At 44.6% G+C, this 26,658-nt stretch overlaps 1 protein-coding gene across 1 annotated transcript in view; it reads left to right on the top strand.

Annotated features, from left to right (window-relative positions):
* The first annotated feature begins 3,342 nt into the window (after positions 1–3,342).
* The window catches only part of Bloc1s5 (biogenesis of lysosomal organelles complex 1 subunit 5), a 38,796-nt gene continuing 15,480 nt past the window's right edge, over positions 3,343–26,658 (top strand). Inside the window, exons 1-3 of the mRNA XM_051170200.1 lie at positions 3,343–3,504; positions 6,888–6,970; positions 21,462–21,591. Coding sequence (XP_051026157.1) covers positions 3,393–3,504; positions 6,888–6,970; positions 21,462–21,591 — 325 coding nt within the window. The 5' untranslated portion in view covers positions 3,343–3,392. The remainder of the gene's footprint in view (positions 3,505–6,887; positions 6,971–21,461; positions 21,592–26,658) is intronic.

Genomic DNA, 26,658 nt, shown 5'->3' with positions numbered 1-26,658 from the left:
TGCATTTATAAATACAGTGTGTTCTGCGGGTCAAAGCAAGTCACAAGGCCAGCCCAAATTCAAGGTGAAGGGAAGTAAATCCATCTCCTGACAGGAGGTGCTGATAAAGCTGTGAGTGAGAATAAGACCACTACCAAAATGGAGCCAGACTGAAACTAGCTTTATTAAATATAGCTAGCACAATGGACTCTGGTGAGGTTCGTACCAGGGGTTTCCAGAGTGGCAGCGAATCACATTAGTCAGAGGCTTATGTTGTAGATATTCGATCCCAATGAGATCCCTGAGGTTGTGAACTGTAAAAACCTGTCTTTTGTTTGATGTAGTTGAGCCCTAACACACATCTTTAATCCAAGGATTTAATAAAGTTAACCCAAGGTCAAAAGGCAGAGCAAGAAACCAGCTGGCAGAGATTAAAGAGTGGGAGGGGTCGGGCACACATCTTTATTCCCAGCTTTCCAGTGGCAGAGGCAGGTGGATCTTTGTAAATTTGAGGCCAGTCTGGTTTACAAAGTGAGTCCAGGACAGCCAGGGCTATTACACAGAGAAACCCTGTCTCGAAAACCTTTAAAAAAAAAAAAAAAAAAAAAAAAAAAAAAAAAAAGAGCAGGAAGGACTTTGAGTTGAGGGGTATTAAAGACAGTGTGTAGAAGCAGAAGGGCACATTAGCTTTTTAGCTTTTAGCTCTTCGGCTATTAGGTCTCTAGCACTTGAGCCCCTCAGCTCCTTGGCCTTTGGGTTTGGGGCTTTGAGTTAGTAAGCCTTTGGCCTTGTTGTTTTGTTTTGTTTTGTTTGCCTTTTCTTCCTGGGCAGTCAGCTGAGCTAGTGAGCCTTTTGGACCTTTACCATCGAGACATGAGCTGAGAAGGTCAACTGGGTGCTTTCTCTGCCTCTCTGAGCTAGCAGGCTTTTCACCACAGCATCTGGCTCCTGAGTCTTTATTGGTAAAATAGAATGATCTTGGGTTTTCGATGAAAACAACGGGCTTATAAAGGCAAACTGTACAAGGCTGTGTACTTCCCAGTCAGGGGCAAACATATATCCTAATGGACTTTCTGCCTATGTCCTGCCCACCTATGTGTGATCAACCATATCCAGAGCAGTTTGGGGAACCAAGCTTGTTTAAAGAAGCAAAAACATGTGGCTTATTGTCTTACATGACTATCATCCCCCAGGATTCCAGAAATTTATCTGTCCTCGGACAAGTGGGGCTTACAGGTTTAGAGGTATTTTATAGATCTCTTAATCACAGTAATTTAAACTTAAACCATAACTTTAGCCACCACAGTATATTATGTGGCATGTTTCTACAGATAAGGCAAGAACTGCAGTGACCAATCTGACCTTAGGTCTCCTCATCTGAAAATGAGGATTTTCATAAGTCAGCTCTTCTTCTATTCTGCCTCTACAGATTCAGTCACACAGAGAAAGTATTTTTTAAATGTCACATTGTTGATGGCATGTGTCATATAGTTAAGCCTATAATGACTTCAATCCATAGTAAGAATTGCTCTTTTTTTTAATTTATTAATTTATTATGTATACAGTGATCTGGCTGCATGTACAACTACCAGCCAGAAGAAGGGCATCAGATCTCATTACAGATGGTTGTGAGCCACCATGTGGTTGCTGGGAATTGAACTCAGAACCTTTGGAAGAGAAGCCAGTGCTCTTAACCTCTGAGCCATCTCTCCAGCCCCAAGTATTGCTCTTTTAACCTTGTTGTTATTTGATAAACTATGGCTGCTAAAATTTCTCTTATCATTTATAAGACAAAGTTGGCAATCTAGAATCAGCATTCATTTTTTTTCCCTGAGACATGGTTTCTCTGTGTAGCCTTGACTGTCCTGGACTTGCTTTGTAGACCAGGCTGGCCTTGAACTCACAGCAATCCACCTATCTCTGCCTCCCAAGTGCTGGGATTAAAGGTGTGCTCCACCACTGCCTGGCTTCAGAATCAACATTCTTTACACAGCCACAGTAATGTAAGAAAAACATTCAATTTTAGCATATTGTAGTGATTCTTCACGGGGCTTCAGCAGGCCATGGTCTTAAAAGAAAATTATATCTACAGTGCAGAAAAAAAAATAGATTTCTTGAAAGTGGGGAGAACAATAAGTGCTTTTGAGGACTATGCTTTCTACACATTGATTAAAAAGCAAGGCAATGAAGCTCTATATTTGCTCTTGCTTTAGGGTTTATAACTTCTTCTGCTAGGAATCCCCTAATCTCTGCTTCACCTAGCCAATTTCTCCACATTCCCATTACATTTCAGGCCTGGAGACAAACTCTTGCCTCTTCTGGGAAGTCTTTCCTGATCCCCTCAGCTGCCGGTGTCCACAGGTATGCAACACTGCCCACCCCGGCCCCCATCCTGCCCTTTATGTTGCTTCACATTCCTCCTTTGGCAACAGGCTGAGATCCTTTAGGATGATGTTGTTCAGAAGAGAGGAGCAGAGGAAGGCAGAGGTCACAACTGAGTCCTTGGAAAGACCCCTGGGTCAACAGATGGAAAAGCCACTGGGAGGGTGTGCATTGGTCTTTGTAAAGTGTGACATTTGTTGAGAAAAAGAACATTATGAAATTTATCAAATGTCAGGAGTTTGGTAAGTGGCAACCGGGTGCTTATCTCTTCATTCAAGCAGTCAGTTCTTTTCATAGTTACACATAGTTTTAGTCCGATTAGAAAATGGTTAAAATTTTGTAAACAGGAAAGCCACAGCAGACCTTTTTTTTTTTTCCCCCTTCACAAAAATCACAAGTGAACCTGGTGAAAATAAAGCACGGAGGCATAGGGCTGTAATTCCGGCTAGCAGGAGGCTGAAGCAATAGGATCCTCAGTTCAGCTAGCCAGGATGCCGAGTGAGTCTAGTTTTGGGAGGCCATCTCAGAAAACAAAATAAACAACAACCAAGAAAAACCCAACTCGCCAACCAAAACCAAAACCAAAGTGTCACTTAACCTCTAACCACCTCGCTTCATTTGTTAAAAATTATGATCTGTCTCCTCAGGTTGCTAAGACGACCCTAATGTGACCATTCATGGCAAAATGCTTTATAAAGTAGTGGCGGCCATAACGATGTAGAAAATATGTATATATTAGAACTAATGATATTTTTCTGCACTCCGCCCCTGCCCCAACTATATGTGAGTTAGTTCCTCCAGGAATAGTTAAGAATTAACAGAGAAAGCTTTAATTTTCAGGCCCCTTCGGTACTCAGATCATCTGCCCTAACCCAAGATGGCGGCATCGGCTACGCTCTGAGAGCCTTCCGGGAACCCAACCTCTCCGACGCCCAATGATGATGTAAACACACCGCGCGATCTGGCTCCCACAGGAGCCTCCGGGTTTGCGCCTGCGCCGCGGAGGCCCCGGGTGGGCGGAGCTGGTCGGAATGAGTGGCGGAGGGACAGAGACCCCGGTAGCGTGCGAAGCCGCCCAGAGCGGCGGCGGCAAGAAGCGAGAGTCGCTGGGGACTGCGGGTGCGGCGCACCTCATTATCAAGGGTACGGAGTGGAGGGCGTGGTCCTCCGTGTGAGGTGGGGTCCCGGTGCTCCCCGGTCCCCCCGTCGCCCTCTGCCGCCTGGCCTGCTTCTGTCTCCGCCTCAAGCCGAGGTCCCAGCCCTCACGACCCACGTAAATGCTCTGGGCGAAGAAGGGTGGCCCAAGTTGGGACTAGGAACTAGTTTAGGCTCCACATAGTCATGCAGTAGGGTGACGTCGGTCCTTTCCCTTCTCTGCCTTTGCGCCTGGGTCGTGCCAGGAAGAAAGGACAACGCTTGGGTAAACGTCCTGAGACATTATACACAGTGCACCGATCTCACCTGTCTCCTCTGAGCCTTAGAAGGCTGCGAGCTAAATTATCACAGGAACTCAACCAGGTTTAATCCCTGACCCTCAAAAATCCCTGTTTCCCGCGGAAAATTGCACTTTCCACTGCTTCCCTTAACTCTCTGCTAAGCCCGCCCATCCCTCCAACTTTCAGCTACTGTCCTGTGCTGTCGGAGGATAGGTGTCTTATCAGTGCGGTTTCCGCTGTCATCTTAAGGGATCTGTGGGCAGCCCCAGAGGAGCTGGCTGTAACTGTTAATAGTGTGTTTCATGTTGTCTCTTAAGTTTAATTTGGGGTCAAGTATTATTGTGTGTGTGTATTAAGACTAAGTTAGAATTATTTCTGTGTGCCATCTTAGTGAAGAATTTAGTCGTTTTATGACTGTTGCTGGGCTACTATCACTCCATCCTCAAAAGTTTTTCATCTTGCAAAATTCTGTACGCTTTTATTTTGTTTTGTTTTTCGAGACAAGGTTTCTCTGTAGTCTTGGCTGTCCTAGACTGGCTTTGCAGTAGTCAACTTGTTTTTAGAAAAAAAAAAAATGTCCATTTAAGTCCTTTGTTCATTTAAATTGATTCTGTTATTGAGTTATATAGTTTTTGATATATTCTTGGAAGGCAGCTATGCTGGCCACCTATACCATCAATGATGTTTTATATATATCCTTAGTGCTCTTGAACAGGAGTTTACAGCTATTTTCCCCCGTTTGCCTGGCTGCCTCTCCTTCCGTTGGTTGTGTCTTTTGTGATAGAAGTTTTAAATTTTGAAGTAGAACTGTTTTGTTGTCACTTTTCCCCCCCCTAGTACTGGAGATCAACCCAAAGGCTCCCACATACTAGACAGGCACCACAGCACTAGAGGCTACCCCACCACCACCCCCTTTTCTCTATTTCTTCTTTTGAGACAGGTTCTTGCTTTCACACTCAGGGCCCAAACACACAGCACTCCCTTTCCTGGGTACTGGGAGAGCTTCTGTGTCTTTTCATCCAATAGGCTCGTGAGTCTTCCATGAGTCTTCCATCATCAAAGCCTTTCTGTATCTTTATGAGGAGGTATCTGTCTAACCTTGACATTAGATTATGAACATGTAGAGATCAAAAGATTATATGTTTCAGTGACTTTTTTAATACCAAACAAAAAGAATGCACACAGCCTGGCTAGAGTTGGATTTCTAAAGAAATCTGTATTTTACACATTTACCATAAAACTAGAAGCATTTGTATTTGATATTTAGGCTTTTACACACTGTGAACTATCTTAATGGATTTGTTTTGTTACACTATCACTAGATAACATTGTAACTTCTGTGGTGATGTGTATTTTCCACAGTTGAGGCTTTGGAAGTGACTGATAATCTACTTCTGTGTAGAAGTGAATTATCTGCAGGCGCAGTGAGCGCCTGTTATACCATCAGGCTGCAGAAGCAGATGGCGAAACCAGCAAACCTTAGCTGCTTCTCAGTCATGTGGAAAGACACGGTAACTGATGAGTGCTGTGTAGATAGCACAAACAGCTTGCTCTAGGAGGGACTCGCTGGGGAGAGGTACCTTGGGGGCTTTGCGGGACACGGTACGACAGAAGTAGAAGTTCCCGGTGCTCTGGGAACACAGCGTGTGGGCTGTTCAGAAACCTAGAGGAAGCTGGTGAGAACGGAGGACGATGCCAGGGAAGAATGAGGGCCTGGCAGTTGGAGAGGAAAATGGGCAGGAGGTGAGATGAGTGGTGGGCTCCAGGGCTCCAGGCCGTGGCACTCGTGGGAGCTGCCGCAGCATGGTGTGTTTAGAAAACCACGACTGGTTTGGAATGGAGAACCTTAAATGGACTTTTTGGAGCCAAACTGTATGTATCCTGTTGGCCAGTCCTCGGGCTGCAGATTCAGGCTTTCTCTTGAGAGTAGATTGTCTGCACAATGTCCATAAACTCTCCCAAGCTCTTGGTCCCACTTAGGCAGCCATAACTCTCTGTACACAAGAGCTCCGAGATCTGACTAAAGAACTCTGCATCCTCTGCTGCATACCATGTTTCTCAATAGAGCTTCCTGCATTAAACGCCAAAGACCGCCTTAGAGAAGTGATGCCGCCGGTAAACTGGTTATTGCCAAGAAGAATGAATAGGCTCACCATCCAAGCGGTTAAAATTCAGAATTCTTCTTTCGCAGCTATGGCTTTTTCAGATCTAGTATACAGTAAAGATGCTTAAAACCAACACTTATCACCTACCTTCACAGATAAATCACTAACAGGTCTGCTGGAGAAACTGAGAATAAACCTTGGTGGTAGAGCACTCGCCTAGAGTGTGCAGGGCCACAAGTTCAGCCCCTATTCCTTAAGAAGCCCCACCATGCACCCTGCCCTGCTTAACTTTCATCAACCTCTCTGCTGTCAGCCTCCATCCTGAATTTGGTGATTTGGTGTGTCCCAGAGGAAGTTTTATTTTGCATGTCTTTTTGTTTTGTTTTTTGAAACAGGGTTTCTTTGTGTAGCCTCGGCTGTCCTGGACTTGCTTTGTAGACCAGGCTGGCCTTGAACTCACAGAAATCTGCCTGCCTCCGCCTCTGCCTCTGCCTCTGAGTGCTGGGATTAAAGGCATGCGCCACCCTGGCCATTTGGCATATCTTTAAAGTTTATGTAGATGGATTTATTCCTTCCAAAACTTTTGTGAGATGTACCTATGTTACTTGGTGTCAGTCTGGTATGTATATTTTTATGCCCTGTTCACAGCATTCCATTGTGTGACTGTTTAGAGTGTTTCCCTTTAAATTGTTCTTTGGTAGTACACGTATGCTTAGCAAACATTTTCAGATTCATGTTCATTTGGGTATGTTTTTTTCAAGGTTATATATCTCAGCATGGAGGTGCTAAGGATATGAATCTTCAGCTCTTTAGATGCCATTAGGTGGCTCTTGGACATAGTTCTGCCAGTTAACACACACTGGAAGTGGGCGGTTCCCTCCTGATCTATGGTCAGACTGGACTTTAACCTGTCTTCACCTGTCTATAGAGAAGGGACAGGTTGTATCCATGTGTGTCAATCCTTGGTTCTGCTTTATCTTTCTAGATCTTGGAGAAATTCATTCAAGGCTTCTGGATCACAGACCAGTCACCCAAGGTGAAATTCGCTACTTTGTAAAAGAATTTGAAGTAAGTGTCTCAAATTTCTTTGTTGAAAAGCATTGCCCTAATTGTTAATGACCTGCTACAGAAGGGTAATTCCTGAGGTTTAAAACCTGACTTTATTTTATGTCTACGCTTTTTGTTTTTTGTTTTTGTTTTTGTTTTTTTTTTTTGAGACAGAGTTTCTCTGTATTGCTCTGGACCTCTGTGTGGCCTATCTGCCAGTCTGCCTTTGTCAGTGTCCATCTGTGTGTAACCCGCAAGCTGGTGTGAGAATGGGTGCTTCCTGGCAACTGTCTGCCTAGCAGTGTGTGTGTTGGTAAATAAAACATGTTTTGGGGGCTGGAGAGGTGGCTCAGTGGGTAGGAGCAATGGGTGTTCTTCTAAAGGTCCTGAGTTCAATTCCCATATGGTGGCTCACAACCATCTGTAATGGAATGTGATTCCCTCTTCCGGTGTGTACAAAAACAGAGCACTCATATACATAAAATAAATAAATAAGTCTTTAAAAAAAACATACTTTATCCATCTGTGATCCCTCACATTGCTGGGTGCTGGGATTACAGGTGTGTGTGTGCCACCACGCCCAGCTATTTTTATGTCTCCTTAAAATACATGTAGTTAAAAATTATGAAAAGATAGAAGTACTTGCTAAATGCAAGAGCAGACAACAGGAGATAGTGGCCACATTCTGGTACCTGCTCTAGACTATTTAGTGTTCGTCAGCTGCAAACATTTTATTCCTCCTTTGAAATCAGATAGAGTTAAAAAAAAAAAAAAAAAAAAGACTTCTTAGCAATTGATGAGCCTGAGTTTTCAGATGCATTTGTTGTATTTTCTCCTTGGTTGGAGCATGAACAATCAGGCTGAAACATGCAAACTCTGCCTCTTCCGTTGTGTTCATACCCACACAGTGACCGAGCCTTGTGCTGGGGCCTCATCCAGTGCTTTTCATTGCTTCTGATTGCCGTGCCTGTTCAAATTCAGTTTCCACTCTGCCTGCCACCGTGACCCAGCGTTATTACACCACTTAAAACCCTTTGCCAGCCACAGGATGACACTCAAGCATTCTTCTGTGACTTGCCCCTACTCTGGCTTCCCCATCTGCCACTCCTCACCTTGCATGGGAGAGTGTGTGGTCCTGTTTCACCTTAGTCTACCTCTGCCCAGGCATAAGTGATCTCCTGTGCATTACGTAGTAATTTCCTGAGTTACTGCTAGGCTGTGACTCTGCGGCAGTTGAGGTTCTAGCTTCAGATGAGACTTTGACCAAGGATGTTTGAACCTGACAAGAACAAAGGCTCTCCTAATAAGCCCCTTACAACCACAACAAGTCTATGAGGCATAGCCCTCGCGATAGGCCTGCAGCTCCTGACAGACAGTTTTGCATTCAGTAGGCCCTGTAACCCAAAACTGCCTCATGCCCCACAAGACTTTGACATTTAAAGACATGTGTGCCGTAGGGTGTTGTATGTTACCTGGTGTTTAAGTTGCTTTTCTCGTCACTTTGACCAAATCCTTGAGAGAAGCAGCTTAGGAGAGGAGAAATTTAGTTGGCTCACAGTGTAAGGAGCTGCGTCTCAGCCTGGAGAGGAAGGCAGGAGAGCAGACTGAGCAGGAGAGACTCCTCACATCTGGGAGCACAGACAGGGCTGTAAGCCGGGCCAGCTGTGAACCTCCAGGCTCAGCTCGGTGAACAGCTTCCCTCAGTGACAGTCTATCTTCTATAGGTTCGAAACTTAAAGCAGCGCTACCAGCCCAGGACTGAGAGTTCAGACACGTGAGCCCATGGGAGACATTTCATACTCAAGCCATACACAGAGAGACTCTGTCTCGAAAAAGCAGAAAACAAACAAACAAACAACCCCAACAAAACAAAAAAAGTTTAAAACAAACTGAGTCCAACTAAAAGAAACAAGTCCAAACACTTCTTATGCCAGCTCACCAACTCCTCTCCACTTTCCCACAGCTAATAATATCAGCAGAGTGCTATGTCACTGTGTACAAAAACAAAACACCCTGAAGCCAAAAGGATGCCCACTACACTACCGGCATGCCCATGGTACACTCCATGGGTTGTGACTCTCCCAAAAGGCATCTTCTTCACAGTCTCCATGCCAACCAAGGAGCATCAAGAGTTTGTCCTAGTTGTTTTGTTCTTTTTAGGAACTGTAGATATGTACAGCTCGGGATTTCTTTCTGTATCCACATAGTTACTACCACCTTCTAGAAATGCCAGAAACATCTTCAAATGCCTTGTCATACCAACAGTGAAGTACACAGACTGAGGGCAATGGGAGTGCCTTTTTATTTTAAGAATATTTTGGAGAGTCTGGAGAGATGAGTCAGCAGTTAAGAGTACCTGCTGTTCTTGGAGAGGACTTGGGTTCAGTTCTCAGCACCAATGTCAGGCAGATCACAGCCCCCTTTAACTTCATCTCTAAGGGATCCAATACCCCTTCTGCCTTTCTCAGGCACTGTATTTATATGCACAGACACAAAGACATAATTTAAAACAAAAAAACAAAAGCAAAATAAAAATGTTTGGAGATATGTATAACTTTGATAGTTTTAGGGTGCTCTGTACACTCTAATCCAATGACTTTTTGAGAGACTACAATATGCTCATGATCACTTTTGTAATTAAACCTAACAAGGGTAATAGACATACCTCAAATAAGATATGTTTCCCTACTCTAAGGAATTCACAAGGAGTCAGAAATATGGTTGTTGGTGGTGGCAGTGTGTACATTTTTAAATGCAGCTTCTTTCTTCTCTTAATTTTCCTTCTTTACATTTTTCTTGGCAACTTTAGCAGGCCCCTTGGCACCATCACTTCCCTTTAAACCTGTAGTTTGTAACATCTGTCTTCAGCTTTGTGGCCTTGGTGATGTGTGACTGCTCTTCACTGTCCATTAAATGTCCCACATCTCACTCTGACTTTCTGCCATACATTCCACGGAGATGTCAGGGCTTGTGGCGTTGACCTTGGGATGGAACTCTGAGCAGAATAAGGAACATGTGGACCATGGCTGTTTGGGGCATTAGTGTCCTCTTTCTCCTTTCCTCCCTCAGCTGTCCTGTAGTCCTTCCTTTCCCAGCCACACTGTGCTCTGTCTTCCTTTGCTGCTTCTAACTGTGTATCCTTTTTGCTGGACATTGTCATCTACCTCTTAGAGCAGTATTTGGAAAATTCTTCAAAATTAACAGGGACCTCTGGGTTTTCCTTTTGTGTTCTTCTTTTTACATTTGTACAGAGAAGGTCTGAGCACATAGTCTCGTTAGCTTTGTCAGCTTGTATCACCCCACTATGTAGACCAGGCTGGCCTGGAATTCACAGAGATTCTCCTGCCTCTGCCTCATGAATCCTGGGATTAAAAGCCTGTGCCACCATGACTACCTTGTGTAAGCACTCTCTTAGAAAAATGTTTACCAAAGGCCTGCAGCCAAACCTCACAACTTGAGTTCCATCCTCTGACCCACATCACATGGTAAAGAGAGATCTGCTTCCTCTGAGTTGGTCTCTGACTTCTGCATGAATGTGTGCACACATACTAGAGATGACCATATAGGTAGAGTTAAACAAAATATGTTAAGCATTTGTGTAAGTCACATATTAGGAAATAAAATTGTATGGTAAATAAACAGACACATAGTGACCCACCCTCCAGGAAGTAAGTCATTTAAGAAGGTTCTTTTTTTTTTTCTTTCTGAAACAGGGTTTCTCTGTGTAGCCTTGACTTCCTGGACTTGCTTTGTAGACCAGGCTGGCCTCGAACTCACTGCAATCTGCCTGCCTCTGCCTTCCTAGTGCTGAGATTAAAGGTGTGTGCCACCACTGCCTGGCAAGAAGGTTCTTTAAAGGACCAAGAAATTGAGTATTGGCTGTGTTTGACAAGCATGAGGTCTGTTCTTTTCATGTGCTGACCTTCCTTGTGGGTCCTCCCAAGGACTTAGTGTAGCACAGAACTCTTCCTGAGTGGCAGAACCCACCCCTTCTCTGTTTGCTGTTCCACAAATTAGAAGGAAAAGGCTGGAGTGCGTGCGTGCGTGCGAGATTTAGCTGTAAATAGATTTTACTGCTCTTGCAGAGGACCCAGGTTCAGGTTTTAGCATCCATTTGGTGGCTCATAGCTGTCTGTAACTACAGTTCTAAGGGACGTAATACTCGCTCCTGGTTTCTGTGAGTACCAGGAATGCACATGGTGCACCTGCTAACAACATACAGGTATACACTCAAACATATGAAGTAAAAATACATATAAAGAGAAAGAAAGAAAGGCTGAAGCAGTCAGAGACTGGAGAGTGCTACTCCATTTACAGCGGTTGCACAGACTGTGGACGTACTCAGTAGCACTGGTCTTCTCCCAGGGTGCTATCTCAGTAAGGAAAGACACAGCAGAACCAGCCTTCGCATCTTATCTGTCACTCAGCTGGAGTTCATTTAGAAGAGCTGAAGGGAAGCTCTAAGTCTTTCTACAAAAGGGGGAGTAAATGCCACATGGTGGCAGCATTTCTCAAAATTCCTCGAGTGCTAGTAGACTGTGAGAAGCTCCGTTTTCCTTGGTGTATAAGAGCAGTTGGCAGCCTTTCTCCTAACTCTATACAGCTTCTCCCTGAATGCCGGGCACATTGAGGGTAAAGCTTAGGGAGGTTAGCAGCCTCCTTTGGGCACAGTCCCACTCCAGTGCTTGCAGTGAGGAGCAGTGTGGCAGTTTCCCAGGGAGAGGCATTGTCTTTTAAGTCATTGCCTTATAGCAATACAGTGACTTAGAAGGCAATGCCTCTCCCCGGGAAATAGTGCTAGCTGTAGGTGAGACATCATGGTTTTTCTGATGGCGGGGGTTGGGGGGTAGGGGTAGGAGTGGAGGGAATGAGGGGGTTCCTAGAGAAACAGGCTCACCAGAGGCCTGTAGGGTGGGTAATCCTTTGTGTTATTAGGAAGGGCTTGCACACTCCCTTCAATGCTTTACTGAATACTTATCAAACACCCAGGCATATCAGTAGGAATGTGTTTAGCTGCTAGTCACAGATACATGGAAAGCAGGCCGCAATAAGGGCTTGCTTTTCTTACTTAGTCCTGTGACAGACTTGGAAAGTCCAGGGCTGGCATGGTGGCTCCATAATGTCAGCTGCTTCCAACTTCTGCCTCCTTGGCACATTGCCCTTACACTTAAAAGTGGCTTTGGAGCCTCAGTCACTATATCTGTACTGTATATCTGTAAAAGAGAGGGCAGGCAGGAAGCAGGCAGCCTCTGTTAGAGACGCGTGACTATCGCAGACAGTGCGAGTGCTGGTAACATGGAAGAAAGAACGACAAGAAGTGTCTGTCTTACCAGACGTGTGAAAGGAGTGAGGAATAAGCCATGCAGCCAGGAAGCTTCCAAACGTGTACCAGAAGCAGCAGCTGCAGATCAGGAGCTGCCCTGCCGTGGTGTGATAAATAAGCAGGCTGGTCCTCCAGGAGCTTAGCAGGAGGCGTGACATTTGAGCAGAGAGAGAAAAATAGGTCCTAGGGGTAGACAGAATTGGAACATGAAGAGGCCCTCCAAGTGTGGCAGGAACTGGAAGGAATTGTGTTGACAGGCATTGAAACTGGGTGGTGGACATGGTGGTATGCTCTGTAATCCCAGAACTTGGAAGCAAGGCAGGATGATTGATTTGAGTTCAAGGCCAGCATGGAATATATAGTGAAACTCTGTCTTAGGAAGACAAATAAATAAATTCAAATGAGATATGAGCCGTTCAAAAGAAAACTCCGTAAAGACAGCACCAAGTAGAATTTCATAGTGTCCTGACCTTTAGCTCTCTGGGGCTGACTAGTGTTGTGACTGAAAGATGAATATAAACTATAGTTGTTGGGCTTTTGTCCTCCAATGTCATAAAGTTACGTCTCTATTACAAACATTACTGTTACTATAATATTATTAATAATTACTAGCATTGACTGCTAGGCATTGTCTTAAGCACGTTACATAGGACTTGCTATTAATTTCAACTTGAAGAATTAAGGAATTAAAGTCTATATAGTCTTATGGGAGGTTACACGTCATTGTCTTATTGATGCTAGGCATTGTTCCAGGGATTTTTACCCTGGGAATAAGATGGAACCTTTAGTGCACACATGTTACTATAGCTTTTCCTTTTGTGATTGAGGTAGATAGACTCCTCAATCCCATATGTCACTTTAAAAACCAGCATTTATCAGGCTGGAAATCTCAGAGAAGAGACCATTTATAGCACCATGTGAAAGATAAGCCACTTCCATGGTCCTCATTATTTAAGCTAATTTTTATCGTTAGTAGGCCAAGAAATATGACTACTAATTCACTTGATAGAGCTAGGAGTATAGCTCACTTGGCTCTTGCCCAGCATGTACTTGGTCCCCAGGACTGCATGAGGATCAGATGTTCAAGGCCATCCTCCCCTACAAAGCAAATTCAAGGTTATTCTAGCCTACATGAGACCCGTTCTCAACAACAACAACAACAACAACACAGGATGTGGGATGCAAAAGGATAAGGAGTTTAGAGTCCTCATTAGCTGCTTAGTGAGGCCAGCCTGGCTCTGTGAGACCCTGTCTTCAAAAACAAGAAGGAAGGAACGGCAGGGAGGGAGAGAGAAAGCAGGCAACCTAGAAAGAAACAGAAAAATAAATAACAACAACACACTTGCTAGAGAGTGATTGCCAGTCAGTTGTTCAGCTATATCTCCTGGGATCCTGTTACCCTCCGTGCCCCGCCCCCCCAATCTCCCATGGATGAAGAAGAGCCCGTGTCCTGTCTACAGAGCTCTGCTCTTTTACCTTAGATGCCTTTCTTTCTGCATTGAGAGAACATTCCTCTACCTAATAATGAAGATGTTGATTTACTGTAAGGACTGAAATATTTCCCCTAAACTTGATTCTTCCCAGTTCCAATGCCATCTGGAAACAGCAGCATTAGTGGCATCATTTTTAATGGCCTAGTTTTTTTTCCTCCTCAAATCTTGTCTATGAGAACAAGCAACAGCAAAAATAAAGCCAAGTGGTGAGAGAGTTCCAGAATAACAAGTGGCCAAGTCATCCATAGCCTAGAGGCTTCCGTGACACAAGAAACGCCAGATGAAGTGGAGGCACAGCAGAGGGATGTGGGAAGGCCCCGAGTGCTATAGACCCTCCAAGGCCCTCAAAATTCCCATCAGGCCTTTTTGGAAATCCTGATAGGCCATTTGGAGAACAGCAGAGCCCAGCAGATGGAACCACAGGCTCCACCTCCACAGAGTGAGCATGTAGGTTAAGGCCACACTGAGGAGAAGCTATAGGATCTGAAGACTTGAACGAAGGGTGTTCCAAGTCCTTAAGTCAGAAGCTACTACCATCCCTCTTGCACAACAGAGGAAAACAAACTCCACTTAGAATTGAATGGAGGCCGAGTCCTTGGAGGATGCAGCAGAGTAATAGTCCTTACAGAAGTAAGAAGAGATGACACAGGATGGGTAGAGATCTTAGCCTGCAGTACTAACAAGCTTAGGGGCAGAAGAAAGGTAGAGAAAACCTGTAAGTCAGAATCAGAAAAACTGTCCAGATGATTGGATAAAATGAAACAGTAAAAAAGTGATAGAAAGAATTTGGGAAAATAAAATTTTTGGTTTTTTGTTTGTTTTATTTTGTTTTTTTTTTCAAGACCGTGTTTCTCTCTGTAGCCTTGGCTATCCTGGAAATTGCTTTGTAGACCAGGCTGGCCTCAAACTCAGAGATCCACCTGCCTCTGCCTCCAGAGTGCTAGGATTAAAGGCATGAGGCATTATGCTGACTAGAGAAAATAAAATTTAAAAAAAATTTTTGGAAGTGAGAATTAAACAAAGCCCAGGAATGAATGGACAAAATGGTCATAAAATTAGACTGAAAAAATTTAACGTTGACAATAGGGGGACTCAAAAGGAAGGAATGCATGTTGTTGATGAGTATAGATGACCCAAGACTGTGACAAGCCCGTGGATGAAAAAAGCACCAAAAAGAACAAAAGAGAATTCAGAGAAACTCTCCTGAAATTGTTATTGGACTCATACTGAAGTATGTACTGCTTTCTGGGAAGATTAACCCGGAGTAGCTGATGCTTGAGACCATTTCTGAAAGGGGGAAAAAAAAAACCCCAAAACCACCTTGGACTTTATAGGGGGAAAAATCCAGCCTGAATGAATAGGCCCTTTGTGAAGGGAAGAAAATCCAACTGTTAGCAGATTTGTCTGTGTTGTGCTAGAAAACAAAGGAGCAATGGCAGTGGGCTTTGTATCTGGCCCATCTGCACCCTCCCTGTAGAGATGACAGACACACAATTAGGGCTGCGCGGGGCTCCGGGGATGTTGTGCAGGTGATCTTTCCTGAGGAAGCCTTGCCCATCAGAGTGCATGTCAGACAGAGTTAGCAAGACTCTTTCCTACCAGCATTAAAGGGCACTCAGTGGGAGCCACAAGGTGTCATAGTGGGTCCAGGTGTTCGCTACCAAGCCTGATGACCTGATTTTGATCCCTGGAACTCATGTGGTGGAAGGAGAGAACTGACTCCTTTAAGTTGTCCTCTGGACTACACAGATGTCTGTGTCACACACACATACACATACACACACACACACCATGGCATGTAAGTTTCATCTCACCAGTAAATAAATGAAAATGTAATATCTATGTAGATATACTTATGATTTTTTTGAGACAGGGTTTCTCTGTGTTTTCCTGGCCATCCTGGAACTTGTAGACCATGCTGGCCTCTAACTCAGAGATCTGCCTGCCTCTGTCTCCTGAGTGCTGGGATTAAAGGTGTGTGCCACCTCTCCTGGTGATGATGGCGATGATGATGGTGGTGGTGGTGGTGGTGGTGGTGGTGGTGGTGTTTTTTGAGACAGGGTTTCTCCATTTAGCCCTGGCTTTCTATATTTTTTTTTACATGTTTAGTCATAAACTTATGTTAGTCATAAACTTGATACTAAGCAGCATAACTAGCTGGCTGTGGTAGTGCAGGCCTGTGACCTCAGCACTGGGAGGCGGAAGCAGGAGGCTCAGAGCTTAAGGCCAGCTGCCGCTACCCAGGGAGTTTGAAGCCAGGGCTATAGAAGACCTTGTGTCAAACAAACAAACAAACAAAAAGATGGGGGGTGAGGTGGGGTGAAGAGCGGGTAATGCCTCTGTGGGGCAGAGTGTGGGATATGAGAGTTAGGAGGGAGATGGGGAGGCCTGTGAGAAGTAGGCCATCTTCCCTCAGTGACCACCTCATGAGTAGCAACAGAATTTCAGAGTCCATCCTAAGGAAGGAAAGACTACGGAAAACAAAACAAAACAAGACTATCATCTAAGTGCCTTAAGGTAGGAGAGGAGGCGTCCCCGTCATGGGATGGTAATCAGAGCACTAGCATTATCAGCCCTGAGAACCAGGTTGCCAGCTTCAAAATACAATTTTCTGGGCTAGAGAGATGACTCCGAGCACATTCTTCTCTTCCAGTCCCCAGCATCCACACCAGGTAGCTCACAAGTGTCCACGACTCCAGCTCCAGGGCATCCGGTGCACTCTTCTAGCCTCTAGAGCTAGCTGCACACGTGTCTGTATACTCACAAGCACACATACATTTTAAAAAACAGAGTCTTCCGCTTATTGTTGTTTGCTTTTGAAGAGTTGCGGATGCAAAGCGCACTCAGCACCAACCACCATAGGAATGTTTTGGGTTGAATCTTTTCTCAGTCTAGAGATCTGAGGACCAGTCCTATCTTGCTGTGCAGGTAGCAAAGGAAGCTCCAGGTCAGCTGCAAGACGGTTTGAGGAAACAACCTAAGCTGAGGGCCATTGTGTTGCTAAGATAGGATGTTTGATGGCGGTAGGAGGATTAAATACACCTTTATTTATGTTTTCAACTTTCTATGGGTTTATCAGGAGTTGAAACCTCATCATAATTTCAAAGCATCTGAGTCATTCAGAAAGTACCAGAAAAGGGCAAAAGTAGACCATGCAGAGAGCTTTATATACATTACAGATGTGCTTTTGAGTTTTGGCAAGGATTTTCTTTTTTAGTTATGTGTATGTGTGCCTAGACAAGTGCATACAGTTCCTGTGGGGGCCAGAAGAGGGCGTCCAGTGCCCTGCAGCTGGAATTACAGGGTGGGAGTGTGGGAAATGTGGGGGAGGGGTGAGCCACCCAGTGTGGGTGCTGGCAACTGAGCTCTATCTTGTGGAAGAACAGCAAGCACTCTTAACCACCAAGCCATCTCTCCAGCCTTGTGCTTATAACCCTTACTCATGAATGAAACATCTCTGTATCCCATTCTGTTTTTAAAATAATTTAAAACTATTCATATATACTCAGGGGTGTGTGTGTATGTGTGTGTGTGTTTGTGTTAAACACATGAATCTAGACAGACCTGCACATCGAGATATATGTATCCTTATACTTGAACAAATGGTTAAATACATTAAAAAAGTGTCAAACGGGAAAGTATAAGCCAGGATAGGGAGAAAAGCTAGACTTCTCCAGATACATATTATTTTACAGATATAATTTTGAAGCCATGTAAATATTTTATATAATTTGAAGCAATACTGAATTTCAAAGAGCAGTCTCAAAAATAAAATCACACATAAAGAACTTCATCTGAGTCTCTGAGTGGTGATAGTGTTACCCAGACATTATCAAGTAGCACTGAGTACAACAGTTTGGCTGGTGTGGAGATGATGTCTGTAGTCCCAGAGTCAGGAAGTAGACACAGGAGGATTGTGAGGTCCAGGACAGCCTGGGTTACATAGCAAGGCCTTGTGTTAGACAAACAGACAGTGATTTGATTATACATTTGTAGTGTAATACACCTTCAGAACAAAAAATCCTTTTAAAACATTTTAGTTTTTAGAGACCATATTGATTATTTGATTAAGTGAAAGAAAAGGGAACTGAGTAATTATAGAAACTGGAAAGAAACTGAATAGATAAAAGCAATTTGAATTTGGTCAGTATGACCTCAACATGTAACTTTTCTATATGAATAATATCGTAAACCAGCCTTATCATGGTAGCTCATACCTGTAAACCCAGCACTTGGGAGGTGGCAGAAACAAGAGAATCCAGAGTTCAGGTCCAACCTGTTCATAATGAGTTCTGGCCTAGCCTGGCCTACAGAGGTAAAGCCTGTCTCAAAAACGAAACAAGAATATTTCCTGCCTTTTTCCCTGGAGATTAGACTTGGTGGCCCACCCTGTAGCTGTGAGCAGCCTTCCTACTCTAAGTTTTGCCTCTTAATGCCAGTGGTCTTAGCCAGTTTCAAGCTAAGAGGGAAGTATAGGCGAAATGTGGCCATAACCAAAATGAAGAGCCTGATCAAGAAAGTTAAAGCTCACTGAAGCCATCACAGCCAATTAGAAAAAAAACAAGCAAAAAACAAAAACAAAAATCTAGGGCACTGCAAAAGCTCATGTTTGGGAAGTCTGAGTACCAATGGAGTGTCTAACGACTGAGAAATTTCAGCTGTGTTCAAACCTATGGGATGTGTGCAAAGTCTCCTTCTATTGCCCTTGGATGCTTACTAGTGTTGCTACTCACAATACCAGTGAATATTGTCTCATTTAGCCCAGGCTGGCCTAGAGCTGCAGCTGAGGATGCCTTTGAACAGAATCCTCCTCTCTCCACCTCCCAAGTGCTGTGATTTACAGGCATGTGCTACCATGCCCAGTCCAACTCGTTATTTTTTATTTTTTATATTTTGTTTTTTCAAGACCGGATTTTTCTGTGTAGCCCTGGCTGCCCTGGAATCACTTTGTAGACCAGGCTGGCCTTGCACTCACAGAAATCACCTGCCTGTGCCTCTGCCTCCTGAGTTCTGGGATTAAAGGCACACGCCACCACTTCCCCACTCGTTTTTCCCGCTCGTTATTTTTTAAATTTGCAAATAAAGGAAGGGAGTTGAATGAGGGTTTTTTGCTATTCTTATATGAATGTTGCTCAGAGTAATCAAATTGCTGACAAAAGGCAGTCTTCTCTTTCAGGAGTATCCCTATTAATAAATGAAAATGAAATACCACCGCCATCCTGTTGAGTGGACATCCGCTTCTGAAAACTTCATGCAAACTGATTGCATAGTTAGTTCTAACTGCTGACTTACAGGAAAGGGAAGAGACAGCCAAGGCTGCTAAATTACACCACGGAGAGTCATTCATTAAAACAGACTGTGGGAAACTGTGCAGAACAGATGACTCCCTGATTGAGTGAATTGCCAAAGAAAAATGTGATAGAGGAGCAATCTGTAGACTGAAAACATATTAGCCAGCTGCAGTGTATGACTCTTATTTATATTTTGATTCAAATAAGCGTGGGTGAAAAGAACACTTACAGGACATTTGAGGGAGTGTGAACACACCTTGATTTAATGACGTTAAAGAGCTCTTGCCTTATTATATCTTTTATTTTTAATTTTTAAGATTACTTATTTTGTCCCTATGTGTATGCATGTGCTTTTCTCTGTGTGCATCATGTGCATGGTACCTACGTGTCCACAGAGATCAGAAACGGATGCTGGTTCCCCTGGCAGTGGAGTGACAGGTGGGTGTGAAGCATCTGTGGGCACTGGAAACCGAACCTGGGTCTCTGGAAGATCAACAAATGCTCTCAGCCACTGAGCCACTTCTCCAGCTCCGTGTCTTGTTCTAAGGAGGTGTCTATGTTATAAAGGCGTGTGTTGAAATGTTTACAATTAAATGCTATACTGCGTAGGCTGTGTTTCACATGTCCTGGGAATGTGTGCTGCATGGAGTTTCGCAGGGGAAACAAGTCAGCGTGAGTGGAGTGTTGCTGGGGCTTGGTGATGACGAGGGGCACCATCTTCTTCGTTCAACTTTTGTGTGAGTTTTAAATTTTTCATTACAGAAAAATGTGTAAAATATACGAAACTAGCCACAGCTGTTTCACAAAGATTGCTTAAAGCTCATCAAAAGCCTCAGCATTATAGCTAATTTGTTAAATTTTTTTTTACAGCCAAGCTTAGCAGCCTTCTATTTTAGTTAACATTTTGTTTTATATTAATTTTAGATTTCCAGAAAAATGTCAGGGTTCTCTACAGTGTTCTCATGTACCCCTAACCCATTTTCTCATTTGTAATGTCTTCTACCATGTTTGTAAAAACTAAGAAACAGCACTGACAAATTGGAATTAATAAAACCACCAGAGTTTTCTTGGATTTTTACCAGTTTTTCCATGATAACCTTCCTCATGTTCCAGGACCTACTGCAGGGAACCACCTCGCATCTCATTATGTCCCTGCTGCTCTGTGCTTTGTGACAGTTGCTAGGCTTCCCCTGTCTTTCCTGACCAGCACGGGTCTGAAGAACAGCCTCCCCACCTGGTTGGTCTGATTTTTCCTGTGATTAGCCTGGCCTGATGGACTTTGGCAGAGAAAACACAGGGCTGAGGTAGCTCAGGTCACATCATACCCTGCTCCTGCCCTCAGGATTTCACTGCATGTTAGCCTTGCGTTGCTTGACGGACAGAGCACTTGCAGCTTCCTCCACTATGGGGTGAGGTGCTTCACTTCCCTGTGCTGGGCTTCGGAAGCCGCTGAGAAGTGCAGCCCACACTCAAGCTGGATGGGGAAGGTGGTTGAACTTCCCTTCTGATGGGACATTGAGGCCACACAGGTTCAGTGATTGAAACCCACAGGACTTGGCATGGGGCTGTGTGGGAGGCTGTGCTGTTACAGCTGAGGGTTCTAAGCAATGAGCAAGGGAGATGTATGGAAAATGGCCTGAGAGAAACTAGACAGAAGCTGCTGAAAGTCCTCGCTCCTGGGAGAGTAGGCCTCCACAGCAACAACTATGACAATGTTTGGAAACCATAAATGACCCAAACCTGCTTGAGTAGAGGAGCGCAGAGGAATCCTAGCTGCTTGCACAGACACCTCTGCCTAGCATGGGCCAAGATTGCACATACCTACCGAAACAGACACCGGCATTAACCACATTCTTAGCCCACACACCTTAGGCCCACTAGACTACATTTCCAGCTCACGGGCAGACTCATGCCCGTGTGGAAACCTGCTTCCCAGGCAGGTCTTCAGCCTTGCGGGCCAACACAGGCCTTTCTAAGGATAGCAGGCCTTCACTGCTCACTTCTCAGCATGATGAGGTGTCTGTATATCACTTTGACCACCACTGTTATTTTGAGGAGGAAAAAGGCGATCATAACACTTGTAGCACACAATAATGGAAGCATCATGACAGTGAGAATGATGAAATGGATGTTAAAGTCACAGCAAGGGCTGTTTCTAATGAACTATGTGCCCATGTAAGCATTTCTCCCGTCCATTCTTGAACACAACTATAAAAATATTACTCCTTCTGCAACCCTTGAAGTGTTTCATCATTAAAATGCCACCAGGTTTTGACCTCTTCTCCCAGCATAAGGTGTGTGCATTCAGTAGTAAAAATATAGCAGCATCACAAGCCCATCCACTTGGAACTACAGCCAGTAACTGCTGAGACTTGAGATACTAGTCATTTACTTTCTCTTAATAGGAAAAACGTGGTCTTCGAGAATTGCGAGTTCTTGAGAACTTGAAGAATATGATCCAGGAAACAAATGAGCACATGCTTCCCAAGTGCAGAGACATGATGCAGGACGGCCTGGAGGAGGCACTGCAGAGCTGTAAGTCTGGCTGCTCCTGCAGCCTGGATCTCTAATGTTCCCATACTCAGCTGTGCTCTCCTGGATCTTACTGGGGCGGGAGGAGAGCTCCTGCCTGGAGCTTACTAACAGAGGGAAGGCCAGCCCCAGACAGTGATTGCCCAGTGTAGTCACTAACGTTCTTGGCATCGGTATCCTAAGCGAGATGTGTGTACAAGCATCTCACAAGACAAGCCCTCTAGGATGGGAGAAAAATTCATGCTTTTTTACCTTTAATAAATTTAAATTTTTATCTATAAGAAAATATATGATGACCAGGAAGAAATGAGTTTCTTTTTCAAGTGGACTATGTCCTTTATAAGTGTTCATATTTTATCAGTTTTTTCATTAAGCAGAACATTTTAATGAGAAGAAGTAGCCGACAAAAACATTTGTTGGTGTTCTTTAATATTAGACTTTAACATAAAGAAACTTTTTGTTGCTGTTTAATGTTAACATATCAGATCATCGAGGCTTCTCCTTGGGTGTCTACACTAAAAATTTGTAGCTTGCCCAGGGAGGGATAATGACTGATGACTGAGACAAGCAGAACCAGCCTGGGAGGGAGGGGACAAAGCCAGCCTGGGAGGGAAGCAGGAAAGAGGCCTTTGTTAGAGTCTTATAGAGTCATGTGCACTCTGATGCTGAAGGAGGTTGACAAGGCTAAACCTCCCAAGATCACATTTGATTTCTTCATGTAGAACAGCAGAAAAAAAAGTAAAAAATAAGAGCTGACATTAGGCTTCTGTACACTTGTCTGTTCACACTGCTACAACCCTAATAGGCCTGGCTGTCCTGGAATCACTCTGTAGACAGAGAGATTCACCTGCCTCTTCCTCCCAAGTGCGGGGATTAAAGGTAGGCGCCAGCACCACCGGCTTAGGTAGCATGTTTGTGTGTGTGTGTCAGGTGCACATGTGTGTGCATGGAGGCCAGAGGTCAACTCGGGTGTTGTTCCTTAGATGTCCACCAAAGCTCTTGAGAGAGTGTCTCTCACTGGGACCTGAGGCTCTTGGGGTAAGGTAGGCTGGCTGACCATCAGGCCACCCGGATCCTCGGTGTCTGCCTCCCCAGCACTGAGACTCAGGTGAGCACCCCATGCTGAGGACCAAACCAGTCCTTGTGCGTGTGTGGAGAGCAGCATACCCACGGAGCCCTTAGGCAACCCCTGATAGTCTCAGCTGGGATGCTGAGAAGAACTCTGAGCCTGGGCGTGTTACTAAAGCCGTGGAGACGACGAGCAGCTGTTTGATCTGCTGCAGCTCTGCTGCTGTCAAGCTTCCTAATGATGTCAGAAAGCATTGCCAGTCACTGAGAATATGAACCAAAAGCATGGTGCCTTGAGTGGAAGAAGTATGTTCTAGTGACTGGGATGCGGCCTCTCAAGCACGCCGGGTTGTTTTGTTGGCGTGAGAAACTGGGCAGTGGCCTTGGAACATGTTCTCTACTAGCAGCAGGAGAAGCAGCTTCCGGAGGCCTCCAACATGAGGGTTTGGTACCTAGTTTGCTAAGCCCTGTGGCTCTAATGGGTACAAAGATGACCCTGCAAACTGAGGTTGATTTAAAATTAACCTGGTTCCAGCTGTAATCCTTAGCAGATTTTATTTTTAAAGTTTGACATTTTAAACCTGTTGGGTTGTTTGCTTTCATTTGTGTAAAACCATGAAAACAAGCTTCAACATGGAGTATTTTTTTTTAATCTAAGTAGAACATGAAGAGTGATGAGTTGTGGACATCTGGGCCTGTCTCTAGTTATCTCCTGGACTCCATGTTTGAGACTGGGTGCAGTCGGTGTCTCAGAGCCCTGCAGACACTGGCCTTACTCGCTTGGGCAGACTGTCCTCGGGCTGGGTATGCAGAGGCTTTAGAGCCAAATTCCTCCGATGCGCATCAAAAGCCAGAAAAAGAATGAGATTCTCTCAGGACACAAGAAGGCATTCCCTGAGGGTCAAGCATCAGGCATCCCATTCTGAGGACACAGTGCCTGTGTCCTGCTTACCAGGTACCGAATAGGCGTCTACATTTCACCAGGTTTGAGTGAGGAATCAGGGTTCCTTGGTTTTCCAGTGAGGAGGACAGGGAGCCTGCAGGTTACCTACTCATAGAGCCAACTGTGGCTACACTCGGGAGTATTCTCTCACCCATCTCCTCTCTTGTTAAGCATGGTGAGTTTATTTTTATATTATTGAAAAGAAAGGATATTTTCAATAAGACAAAGAGAAAGCTAGGCATGGATGGTGATTCACCACTGTTATCTTAGTATTTGGGAAGCTGACGCAGGAGGATTGCCAGAAGTTTCAAGACAGCTTGTGGGTATATAGGGAGTCAGACCCTGTTTCAAGGGAGAAAAAAAAAAATGAAAAAGAAAGAGAGAGGGGAAGGGTAGAAAGATAAATAGTGTTTTCTTTGGTAGGATAAATGTTTTCTTTGGTGTTAAGGCTTGAGCTGTGCTGTGGATGTACTTACCAATAGTACATACCAGCCAAGGAAGCGTTAAAAGAAAAATAAAAAGAATGTAATGTATTACACTAAATAATTGCATAAAATAACCATTGCTTTTTAACTGTGGTGAACTTGGCTCTAGACATCTATGCATAGCAGAATGGAGAGGTGGCTCAGTGAGTGACAGCTGGATGCTTAGAGACAGAAGTTGGGGTACCTATTGCAGGGCATTTGATAGGAATGGGATGCCTAGGTTTTAAATTTTTATTTACATTTCGACAGAAAAACTGAGGTAAACCCAGCGGCAGTAACTGAAGACACGTGCCTTTAGAGGACAGGCCGTGGTTACTAGAAGCTTGTCCTAAGGAGGACAATGATGAGAATCCTCTAGAAGACGCAGCCATTTTCTCCCTGTCTCAGCTGCTGGCAGCGTTAGTGAATGCCTCTCCAGGAGATGACTGGTTAGAACTGAGGATGGCTGGGCCAGGACCTTGACCACCGCATCCTTCTCTCTGCCCACCCTCTTGCCATGGAGTTCAGCTTTGTGCAGCTTGGCAGTGTTTGCTTTCTGCCTCACAGTTGTCAATTGTTCTTGCTTACACTACTCAATCCCTTGTTCAGTTTGGTTTGCTTTGGTTTGGTTTTGCTTTAAAGACAGGGCCCAGCTGGCCTCAAGACGGTGGCAATCCTTGTGGTCCAGCCTCTTCAGCTCTGAGTTTACGCTGTGTACAATTGTCTGGTCCATGTTTTTCTCTGCTTCATTTGCATATATAATGGCACTGCTGGTCTCCGTGAGGGTTTTTTGTTTTGGTTTGTTTTGGTTTTGGTTTTGGTTTTTTTTTTTTTAGCTGTGCAGCCTCATATTCTCTTTTATTTGTGTTTTATCATCACATTTGGTCTCTTACTAAAACAGTGTTCATCAACACAGCAAGGAAACCATGGGCGTGCTGTTGATGTTCCCTTCTTTGTTTGTTTTAGAACAGATACCTTACCTTGCTGTCTCATGTCCTGCTCTCTTCTCTCCCTCTCACTTGTTATTCTACAGATTAAAGCATCTTAAAGCTCTAAGACAGGAAAGGGTTTAGCATGTCATCTGGTGCTGAAAACAAGGAGGTCACCTTGTTTTCTCTAACTTAATCTTTATGGGTGAGTTCATTAGGGTGTAGTCAGCAGTCTCAGTTAGTTACTAGAACTTGTCCTGTAGCCCAGGCTAGCCTCAGATTCTTCATCCTCTTGTTCTCCCTCCTGAGTGCTGGGACTACAGATCCGTGTCGCCACGCCCGTCTCTAAAACACTCATGCTTATAGGCTTCGCTCATTGAAGTCGTCACCTGCCTTTGGTTTGCTTTGGTTTGCTTTGGTTTTTCGAGACAGGGTCTCTCTGTGTAGCCTTGACTGTCCTGTACTCGCTTTGTAGACCAACTTGGCCTTGAACTCACAGTAATCTGCCTGCCTCTGCCTCTCAAGTGCTGGGTTAAAGGTGTGCACCACCACCACTCGGCTTGGCTTGTTTGACTTTTGAGATAGGATTTGGTTGTACAGCCCAGGCTAGCTGGAACTCATGGTAACCCCTTCTCCTCAGCCTCCTGACTTCTGGGATTACAGGCTATAATGCCAACTAAGCTAACACAGTAAAAAGCATTTATTATCAATTCTACTTCATTGTTGAGTAAACTAAAATGTATAGTGGTTTAATGTCAATGGCTCGCCCATGATCACAGGCTTTTCTGACTCCCAAATTCAAGTTTAACTTTAGGATGTCACTTTGTCAAACATTTCCCCCCAGGATTTCATATAGCCCACAGTGAACTTGAACTCACTATGGTAGCTAAGGATGACCTTGAACTTCTGATCCTCCTGCCTTCACCTCCTGAGTGCTAGGACTCCAGGCATGTACTGGCGTCCTCAGTGCTACGGATGGAACCAGGGCTTGTGTGTGCTAGGCAAGCACCCTGCCAGCCGAGCTTCATCCAGCCCCTGAGGGTGCCACCTTCTGTGCATCTGAGAACAGCAGCCACCTTTTCTTCTGGCTCATCACTCTTGGTTCCTTCCTCCAACACAGGTTCTCCTCCTTAGTCTGCGTCAGCAGTTCCTATTTACAGCTGACTAACAGCTACTTTTAATTTTTTAATATCTATTTTGTGTGTACGTGCATGCACATGTGTGCATATATGTACCTCCAGCTTGTATGTGTGTGCACCGTGTGTGTATAGGAGCCTTCAGAGCTAGAAGAGGTTATCAGAACTGGAGTTGAAGGTGGCTGTGAGCCATTTGGTTGGCATTTGGTTGGTGCTGGCCACTGAACCCAGGTCTTCTATAAGAACAGCAAGTGCACTTAACTGCTGAACCATCTCTCGAGCTCTGCAACTGACTTATCACTGGAGTGTCCTGGGCCTCCTCTGTGTCTATTTGCTCATAACCACAGTGTCAAGTGTCATCTACTCCACTCTGATGACATGCTCTATCTGGACCACTCACCAGAATGCCAAGGTGTCAAGACAGGCACCTCTGCATAACACAGCACAGCCGAAGTTCAGTTCCCAACTCCATTCTGCTTTCAGAGTTGACATCACTACTCACCTAGCTGAAATCCTTATTTCTTACCAAC

This window comes from Acomys russatus, chromosome 3, assembly GCF_903995435.1.
Source record: "Acomys russatus chromosome 3, mAcoRus1.1, whole genome shotgun sequence".
NCBI lineage: Eukaryota > Metazoa > Chordata > Mammalia > Rodentia > Muridae > Acomys > Acomys russatus.
This window is presented reverse-complemented; position numbering and strand designations above follow the sequence as displayed.